The 11,066-nt window shown below is 31.3% G+C and overlaps 1 protein-coding gene across 5 annotated transcripts in view; it reads right to left on the bottom strand.

Moving 5' to 3' along the window:
• Positions 1 to 280: 280 nt before the first annotated feature.
• KCNQ (KCNQ potassium channel) overlaps positions 281 to 11,066 on the bottom strand; it is a 78,363-nt gene continuing 67,577 nt past the window's right edge. For all 5 annotated transcript variants that reach the window (XM_085482872.1, XM_085482871.1, XM_085482868.1 and 2 more), the window contains one exon: positions 281 to 10,435. In XM_085482872.1, the coding sequence (XP_085338998.1) occupies positions 10,334 to 10,435 (102 nt within the window). In that variant the 3' untranslated portion in view covers positions 281 to 10,333. The remainder of the gene's footprint in view (positions 10,436 to 11,066) is intronic.

Genomic DNA, 11,066 nt, shown 5'->3' with positions numbered 1-11,066 from the left:
TTTTATTGAGTACATGTTTCTAATAGGAATAAATTTCCTAATATATTAGTTTTACTCATTCCTAATGTTAGTTTTATTAATTGCTAATATTAGTTTTATTTATTTCTAATATTAGGAATAAATTTCCTAATATTAGTTTTATTTTAGATTAATATTAGGAATAAATTTTCTAATATTAGTTTTTTATTCCTAATATTACTTTTTGTTACTAAATTATATAATATGGGAAATACCTAAAAGAAAGAACGGGAAACGGGACTTGATAAGATAACGAAAAGACTTCAAGAGAATAATAGATATGATATATTCAACTTTTGCTAATATTCAATAATAATAATAATTATTATATATATTTATATTTATATTTATATATAATTACATAGGTAATGCCGCCGCAAATATACAATATTTGACAGATTGGATATCGCACAATCCATGAAAAAAAATATTATCAGCACTTATCTATATATGCGCATTTTTGCGTTTCTATTTATGCATTTATATACATACATACTCATATAAAATTATATACGTTTATGTATGTATATATATGTGTATTACGCATGTATACAATAAAGTGTGTGACGCGTCTGGTCTATCCATATGTTCGCATCATCCATAAACAGTTTCATCGCATTTTAACATGTATATATTTATTATATCGTACATTTTTGCGCACATTTCGACTTGTGTACCGATTGCATCTATCAATTCTACAATTTATGGATGGACCAAAGCTCAGAATGTACAATTGTGTAAGCTCGCCTAGATCTGAAAATATCGTAGAACCACGTTCATAATGTTTGGAAGGACACTTGAAAACATATTTGCCACAGAAAGTTGTATGCATGTATTAAAATTGTTTGTCGTGGCATCGCGCTGCGATTGCATTTTACATAGTATTTTGAAACGCAATTTTTTTCTGATGTTGTTAAACAAAAAGATGAATCAGAGAGGATACATCAAAGAGAAAAAAATTAGAAGAAAATGCATTGTACTCGAAATCTCGTTAAACAGTAAGTTTCGCAAGCTTCAGTGAAAAGATGCATTTTCTTCATCTCGGACGAAAACTTTGACTCGACACACATTTCTTTAAAATTAGGTAAAAATGTGTCTCGATGTTCCGAAATTGGTTAGAATCTCTTTCTTATTTATTTCTGTTTAAATTTTAATCAACACTCAAATAAATGTTATCAAAGAATAGGATAGTTTTTATTTGCGAACATTAAAAGACGTAAAAAGTATATTGGATCAAAATTAATCCATTTCTTCGGCATTCATATTATTAAATTATTCTCGCCGGATGAGGATTAAAATCACTAACGGTTGATATGATATTCTCCGCACAGTTTTCATTTATTTAGACAGTACTATTGCAGAAGTTATTATTGAATATATCAAATATATTTAGAAATGTTAAAACAGAGAAAACATTTTTATGTATATCTACATATGTGTATATATATGTATATATTCATACACATACACATAAGATATACATATATAAACTTGGCAAAATTGATTTCGACGTAAGCAATTTTATTCAATACTTTCACGACGTTTCGACCATTTGGTTGTGGTCCTTATCAAGTGAGAATTACATCAATTAAAATGAGATTAACGCAACATAAAACCAATCTTATTTAAAATTAATAGTTAAAAGAGAAACATGTCCCATCGCTATGATGTTTCGTCAATGACTGACATATATGTGTATATATATATATATATATATATATATATATATATATATATATATATCTTTTTTCATATCTTGATATTCGATATATCATAATATACATTTCGCGCCAGCATTAATTAAAAAAAACACACGTTTTAGCTAGTTAAGAGTTAAAGAACATTTTATATTCTGCGTAATACGGAGTATAATTGCAAATCCAATCGCCAATTCTCGTTATAAACACAGTGATCTTTTTGTCCATAAAGGAGCACATTTTTTTCGCGCAATTTATCAGGCAGAAACAGACACAAGCAAATTAAACGACAGGCGTCTGCGATCAACAATCTTAAGAAAATACATTGAGAAAAGCAAAATACTCAACAACATTTTCACTTATTTGTATTGCAATTAAACTGCGTTATTTCTGGAGAACACAGTTTATTATCGGCGTTTATGCTAGCAATAGCAGTAATTACCAATTTGCATTAATTAATGTATTAATATTAGATCGTATATACAAAAGAAAGACAGAGAGATGCACGGTTTTAAAATTATTTTGTAGTAAATCTTACATATTTGACGTAAACAGAATCTCACATCAGTAGTAAATTAATGTAACGTGTGCGGCAATATTTCTTATATAGCTTTACTTATTTCACTTCCGTTAAACGCGATAATTTACAGATGTATTTTTTGTTCGTGCTTATTTACAAAGTTTTTCCGCCAAGCCGGACGAACGAAAATGACGATATTATCATCGATTACCGCGATTATATTAGATTAACTTATTCTATGTGATAACACAAACCGTTATCTTTGTTGTAACCTACAGCTTCTCTAATTTAATGCTGACTGATTACTGGACAGGAAGAGAGATTACAATAAGGCGACGATCTTGTAAATTTTTTTCTTGAAATTTTTGTGATATTTAAGATAAGAAAAATGTGATTGAGATGATTATTTTTATCATCAAGATATAGATAGAATATAGGCAACTACGGTGATTAGAATTGAATTGCAATAGTTCCGTTTTGTCAAGATCACATTAAAAGAATAGGTATTATTCTTCAATTTTCCTCATGTTCGTTTAATTGCTTTTATGTGTAAATATATGACAGCATTAATAAATTTAGATTTATTTGAGAAAGAGGAAAAATATTGAACAATTTTCAAATCGCGAGTGTAAGTGATAAAACATGTAATAAAATACTGTGAAATTTCGATTGTTTGCAAAAATGTAAAAAATTTTTTACTATTATTTTTATTGTTTATAAATATATATGTATAATAAATGGGATAAAATATATCCCAAGAGATAAATATAAATTTCTAAAGTTAAATTCTTTCGCAAATCATTCAAGTTTGCTTCACGTAAAATCAATCTTGACATTATCAAAAATTATTAACAGCGATCTTTCTTTTTATGATCTTTTAAATAGTTCTTTCTTTTTATGATCTTTTAAAGTTTCCATTTTTTATTTATTACATATAATTGTTACTCTTTCATTTGTAAAGGAAAGATTATCGTGATCGAGATTTATGATTAGGAAAAGTCGAAACTCCAAATTGGTCGAAGAATTCATAGATAAGAGATGGCCCGTTTGTATATTAGGATACTTATTTATATTTTCGCTTTGGATTCATTTATGTACAGGTTGTAAAAATTGATTGTGGCATGAAGAATAACTGTTGCTTTGGTCTCCGTAAGTTTTTTTTCTATATAAGCGACATGTCTCACGAATTACTATCAACGTTTTAAATAGAAAACCTGCTCTTTAGGGCCAAATTAATTTTTGATCTTTAGATTCCCAGCGAGAAGATGAAAGAGAACTCGATTAATACGTGTAAATTTAATTTAACTCTTTTATATAACAATTTACTTATATGACTAATCTATATATGCAATGTCAATAAAATATCCTTAATAATATATCATAAGTATTTAGTGGTAAATATGTTATTTAATGATTATTATCTTTAAACTAATTATTTCAGAGAACGTATAAAAATCAATGTTAAATTTTTTATTAAGAAATTACATATATAAGCGTATAGAGAAAAAATTTCTTAAATTTTATTAAATTTATTTATTAAATTTTTATTAAAAGTAAAGAATCCACGAATTATATTTTATGATAAGAAGAAACTGGTTCTCTTACTTCGTCATCAAAACAGTAATGATTTTGCTACAACAGCAAAATGCATTTTTCATAAGGGTAGACTATTTTACTTAATTTTATTTTAGTAGCATATTCTTTTCCACGTGCACAGGGAATCTAAGAATCAACTATGACATAAGTCACAAATGTTATCGATGCCGATTTAATTTATTATTATCAAGTAATTCGTTAATGATAAAAATATTTTCGATCGTTTCCACGCGAAGAGTAACAGAAAGAATACGTAAAAGTCATTAAATATATATACATATAACGCGTGTTTTATAATTATAGCAGAATTTTAATTTATATTTCAAAGAATAAGTTATATTTTAATTTGTATTTAAGAGAAAATGAGATTTTGCAAACGTGATTTTGCAAAAGAAACATGCTGCATACATTTCAAAATATCTTTTCTCTCACGCAATTTGCTCGACGAAGAATATTACGGCATAATATCATAAATATCATAATTTTTCGTGTCTCTCTGAAAATTAGCACATACTCTAAGCGCGAAAAATTCCACTAAATCTTAGAATATATATAAATCTTAATATAATAATAATTAATAATATCTTACATTATACTCGAATTATATAACGCTATCACTATCTATCTGTATGTCATCATGCATTTAAAAATCACAGAAAGGTAAAATAAATTTCATCTTGATAAGATTGCGGCAAAAATTTTCTAGCAGCGATACGTCCGTCTTACGTAGATGAGAATCGATATATCGTATCCTATTGTTCAAGAGTTGAAGAGCGTGTACGATTCATCTCTATGTACTCTAGTTTGCATTTAAATTTAGACTCTCTGCGTGATGAGTACACGAAAATTATAAATGTATAATTGTCGAAGGCATGATCCGTTCTACGGATCAAGCCACGAATTATCATTATTTATTTATCTTATACTTAGTACCGTGATCGAGCTAGAGGTTGTAGGTACAGTATAGAAAACTTTGATATAGATAGCTAGAAGGCAGAAACAAACTCGAGATGTACGGTCCCACTTTTTACACGGATTAGTATATCGCGTTAGGTTCGACGCGCGTCTCTATATAAATATAATATATTATATTTACAATATAATCTACGCATATGTATATATACATATATAGAATATCTATAAACCGTCTTCATAACTCGATGCATTACACTTTACACGCGTTCTATAGTGATCTAGTTGTAAGTTGAAAAATGATACGAAAGAAACAACCACTCCATATCTTCTGTTTCTTCACTCGCTTGTATAATTCTTAGAGGACATAATTTGCCAAAAATTGGTGCAGTTTCAAACGTGTGCCAGTTTCTCGAAATTACAATGAAGAAGATAGATATATTTTACACGTAGAAAAATATACATACAGATGTCCAGCACTGATCAACATGGGAGGAAGGTCCATGCAAACTTTATCTTTGTTCAAAAAAATAGAAGATAAAAGGAAAACAGAATATTGACTCGTACTTCCTAAATCATCTTCGTCAACATACATGTACTAGGCATATTATCGTTAGTACGTAGGCACATGATCCGTGAAAATGCGCGCGCGTTGAGAAAGGATCTCACACCCAATCAATATAGAGTTGAAATTCGCTGTGATCAGAGCTAGACGAGATTTACAGGAGATTTGCGACTCTATATCATTAGCGCGATCGACTAAATTACATTAGTCCGTTAGGTATCGGCGATAGGAGAGAGCGTATCAGTCTAAACTAGTGCCGATGTATCTAAAGTTTTACGAGAGATAGGTAGATAGATTGATTGATTGATAGAGAAGAAGAAAAGGAGAGAGAGAGAGAGAGAGAGAGAGAGAGAGAGAGAGAGGTAATCACGCGTAATCCCTCGGATGCGATTTTCTAATTTCTTCGCTAAAGTAGATTGCGTGGTTATCACATTCTAAGCCGCGAAAGAGCAGCAAACTCTTCGCCCGATTTGATTTCCTAACTTTATTACTAGTGTTTGAATGTTGATATATGCATATAATCAATCATCGTCGCAGAAAAAGAGAGCGATTATTGTATATAATAATTCTAAGTTTTATCATTTTATAAATGTTTAAATATATCTATATATATCTGCTAATCCGGTTGCGTGCGCATTTCGCTTGTATATTGTTTAATATATGTATATATGCGTTATTTAATGTCATAAAGATTATGTTACATACTTTTTTCGGCCGATTCACGAACACTACTTGCATTTTGAGATCTTTTACAAGAGTATTTTGCGATATAATATTAAATATTTATTCGTATCCCTATATGTTATATATTTTTTTTCTATTTGCAAAAACTGTTTTGACGTTCGATATAGGAAAATTTCTTTAAAAAAAGATTAACATATTAAAATGATTCTTGTGTCAAATGTTCTTTAATCATTATTATATATTTTAAATCTATTTAAATCAATCGTAGAGATAGAGTCATTTTTACAAGTTAAAATAATATTCTCACAATAAAGTACAAAATATAATGTTCTCGATTAAAATGTGTACTTGAGATTCTTTAACAAAAATATCTTATACAGAACATGTATACAAAATTCGTTATTGGTGCTATAATAATGAAAGGGATAATTTAATATGCAAAACTAAATCGAAAATGTAAAATAACCTTTTATAGACAAAGCCCCGTATAAAAAAATGTCATTTTACATTTTCACTTTATTTTTACATACAAAATCACCTTTTTCTTGTCAATTATATTAGCAAGGATAACTCATCCAATAGAATATAATTTATAATAAAATAATTATGCGCTTAAAGAACGCGAGGCCAATAAATATCACCGATCTACATATCTATAAACGAAATTCACACACGCATGTATACACACATATACACATCCACACACACACACACAGATATACATCAACTTATTTCATGTATTTCGTTGACTTAATCGAAAATGTGCTACTTAATAGATAGTGAAAGAAAATTTGATTCTCACACAGCGTCATATATTAATGACGATGTTTATTGATTGTCTCTACTTCTATAAATGGTAACGAACGTCTACTTATTCATAATTGTATAATATCTAAATTTTATTCGTCACGCACATTCACCCCCTTTCGAATGCTCGAAATTCACTTATACGTTGTGCAAAGAATTTTTCATTATTCTGTTTTCAAATATTTCTCATAACTACTACAACTGTTCGGAAAAAAATAGATTTGACGAAAGATGAAAGCAAAAATGAACAATTTTTAATATCCTGAAGAAAAACGATATCGATACTGTCGACGTGTAATAATTGTCATATAGATGTCATAAAATGAATCGTGTCAAAGAATGAAAAATTCTTTGTCGCACCGCGCTACTACTAATCGTATAAGAGAAACATGCTATATATATATGTATAGTCGTCATAATATATAATTTCTCGTTCATGTTCTACACGTTATCGTAATTAGTTTTATTAGTCGATCGCGTGTTAAAGTGAAATTAGTGTGAGAGGCACCGTAGAATGTGTTCGTACGCACGTACAGGCTAAAGCGTGTTTTACAGAGTATTTTACTTACGTTTTTCCTGTGCACTTTCTTCACATATATATATATATATATTTCGATGAAATTTATACACATTTATAATAAATTGATAGTCAAGCGTTGCAAGAGATTCAGTATTTCTGTACAAAACGATTAAACTACACAGAACGTCGTGTAAAATCATCAAAAGTGTATTAATTGTTCAACAATGTTATAAAAATCGGAGAATTTCTTGAAATTTCTTTTATCGTGTCTGTTAAAGCTGTAAATCAAGGAGATGTGTTTGGTCAGAAGAAGAGAAAATTTGACGACAATATTTAATTTTTTGTAAGAGGCATTTTTGTTCCCGAGAAATGTTACAAATATTACAAATAGATTTTATTTCCTCAAAGATCTTGACTATCACTTTATTATAATTGATAGAAGTTGTGCTTGATTCATGAACAGTTGAGCATTCAATATATATAAAATAATAAATTATTATTTTATACAACTCTCTCATTTAGCATTTGCAAAACGTGAGGAAAACTAGCACAAAGCAAAATGAAAATAAAATTACAAATAATATGTAAATGCATATATAAATTATTACTATTTCGCGTAAAATAAAGAGAAGATAAAAATAAATCGATGTAATGCAACGAATTAATCGATTCGAATCAAGCACTACGTCCGTCCACTGCAGTAGTAAAGCATGGTGTTTTGGTTCACGAGAAAGTCTTGTAAAATGTATATATATATTTTTTGGACCCTACACCTATATTTATTATATATATATATATATATATATATATATATTATTTATTTATGTATATATATATATACATATAATATCTCTCTTTTTGTGATTAAAAATACTCTTAGAAGCCATTCGATTTAAGAAAATCGTTAAAACTACTCTTACTGTCTATATATATACACCTATAAATATATATGTATATATATATGTACAGTAATAATATGTATATATATATCAGGTATGATAGATATATAAAGTGCGATAGATTCGCTTGATAAGGAACAATCTTCCACCTGTGAAAGATTGATCGACGCGAAGCCGCGAATTACGAGTCAACGCGAATCCTATTTATCATTAACAACTATCTAAATTTATCAACATTTATATATATTGCTCGTCTCGTTTAGAACTATCTTGGCAGTCAAGAAATCATAAAACTGCAACCATCCGCACTCGTTCTCCATATCGATGTCTCCCGAATCGCGATTCGATCGTTCTTCAATCTACATATTACGACAAAGAAAACTCGCTATTAGATTGTTTGCTTCAGAGAATTCGCGCCGACATCGCAGCTCGTGGCTTCGATTAATCTAACGATCAATAAGAGAGCTTCGTACGGACCAAACGCTACGAGAGTCGTGCGCGGAATCCGATCTCTTGTGTGATGTGTTTTTCGGTAAATAATCTACGTATAAAATATAAATTGTATTTTTATGCGCGCGAGAGAATGATACGCCCGAAAAATCACGATTTATGTATATATATATATACATTTTTTTCCTTTATTTTCCTACGGCATATCATTTAGGTCTCTTAAGACCTTTCCCTAAGACTCACACGTGTATCGAAGACTAATATTCTTACGGATACGATACGTACGGACGTGTATCGCGTATCAAAGATTGTTATTTTTTTATTCACGGAGCACAGCATCTACAATCTACGTAGACATATTGCTTCTCAGCGATGTAGGCAAGTGCGATCGTAGCAATGCCATAAAAAAAAGATGAAAAAGAACCGTATATGCAGCTTTATAAAGTGGGTTACCTCGAAGTATCTACATTTGTGCTAGGCCGAAGATAAAGTAAACTCGGGATACGAATAAATGGCGAGAGATTGCGCCCGAAATTGAAACCGATTTCGCCGGGCAACGGTATCCCGAATTGGTTCCATTTATGGGACCCGTGTTAAGAATTGAAGCACAACCGTACCGATGGATTCAAAACCGTGAAATTCTATATAGAGAATCGTGAAATTTTATATAGAGAACCGCTTTGTGGAATCTCTCTCAGTACTCGATAACAGTTGACGAGATAAAACGTTCAACCGAGACTTATTAGCGGTCTACGAGTCTAATCGACGGGTTCGAAAATCTGCTCTAGGAAGTTTGGTTAATATGTGTGTGTTATTGTTCCTCTTTATTATTTCTAGTTGGCCCGAAATATATGATGTTCCCATGTTGGCGTTTTATCCATTTCTTTTCGGCGAACTGAAAATATGGAACAGCGTTGATACATTCCCCTTTTTTTCATTCCTTTTCTTCCGTACGATAAGATCGAGATCTTCCCTCGCGAAAGATCAGCCCCTCGAATGAATAATGCATTTCGTTCGCGCCCTTCCTTTGACTACGCGTACGGTATATGTATATCTCGCATGCCTTCGTCTTTAATTCTACAAGGCGTCGTTTCACGTGGCGCAATTGCGGGAAGATTCGCCGCAACTTCTGTGTCTCCCTGATTCCGCGCCTCGTTAATTATGCAGCATCCTGTGCGTTTGACTTCGCGTCGTCGAAACATTCGCGCTCAAAGACTCCTCTCGCAGTCTCGAGTCGGCAACATGTCTCTTTGTCACAATCGCTTCTATTACATTTCCCGCCGAGATATGACAAGCAACGACGATTTTTTCTTTTCTTTCTTTATGATCAATACTGCCGTTCCACCGAATGATCGTTACAAAGATATGCAAGCGTGGACTTCTGTGGTCCCAGTGGAATTGAACAAAAAATCGTCGAGACTATCGTTATTTTTGCAATCTCTTGAACCTCATCGTGGTTCTCCAGACTCTCTCGAGGCGAATAGAGCCAGGTATATCTTCAACAGAGTTTATACCTTCGAGATACTATCGGGCGCGTGCTATCTCTTAAAAGCTCTCGCTGAGCATATTCGGCGTTACTGTAGTTATGGTAACACGTGGTAGCAGAGCACGTGAAATCGCGGGTGATAATAAAACGGTTTGCACGAGTTCGCCGGGGGCTCTCTGTTACACATCGTCCTCTATACTACGCAGAGGTATCTGCTGTTTCTGCGCCACCGCGTTTAGTACGTACACCAACTGGTCCAATTTCTTGTCCATCACCGACAGCTGAAAGTAGAAAGATCATCTCGGTGCATTCGAATCTGCAATTGTTCATCTTTCGTCCCGAGAGTTTACGCTTTCATTTATTATTCAAGATTTTGTTTGACGAATTATACGCGAGAATCTTTAATGGTAATCGCACATTATTCCTATCATCGGCTTTCAATGAAAGCTCTACCTAATTCCATTATCCGTTTCTCTCGCGGGAGAGCGATTAACAGCGTCGAATGTAATCCTATCGTATCTTTCGTTATTCGTGCGGTTTCCTTTCTTTAAAGAAAATTTGCGAGTCGAAAGAATAATTAATGAGGAAGGGAATTGATATCGATAAATTTTCTGTAATCACGAAAACCATCGAAAAAATGGTTCGATAAGCAAGATATTAAATATGATTAAAATCGTGCAAATATTAGCAGACTATATTTCTATCATCGTAAAAAATCGAGAAGCTTATTTTTAGTATTATTTCCTAAATTCATATTTAATAAAAAAATAAGATTGCATGTTAATTATTAATATATGTCAATGTAACAGTTTGGAAATAATCTCTTCAATTACATATAACCCAAATCATTATCATCCCATATGGATAGATCCTATGTTGTATTACATACCGCTCAAGAATAATTCAGATAAT

This window comes from Nylanderia fulva, unplaced genomic scaffold, assembly GCF_048542155.1.
Source record: "Nylanderia fulva isolate GAGA-0341 unplaced genomic scaffold, ASM4854215v1 Scaffold22, whole genome shotgun sequence".
NCBI lineage: Eukaryota > Metazoa > Arthropoda > Insecta > Hymenoptera > Formicidae > Nylanderia > Nylanderia fulva.
Note: the sequence above shows the minus strand (reverse complement) of the source record. Positions and strands in the feature narration are given on the sequence as shown.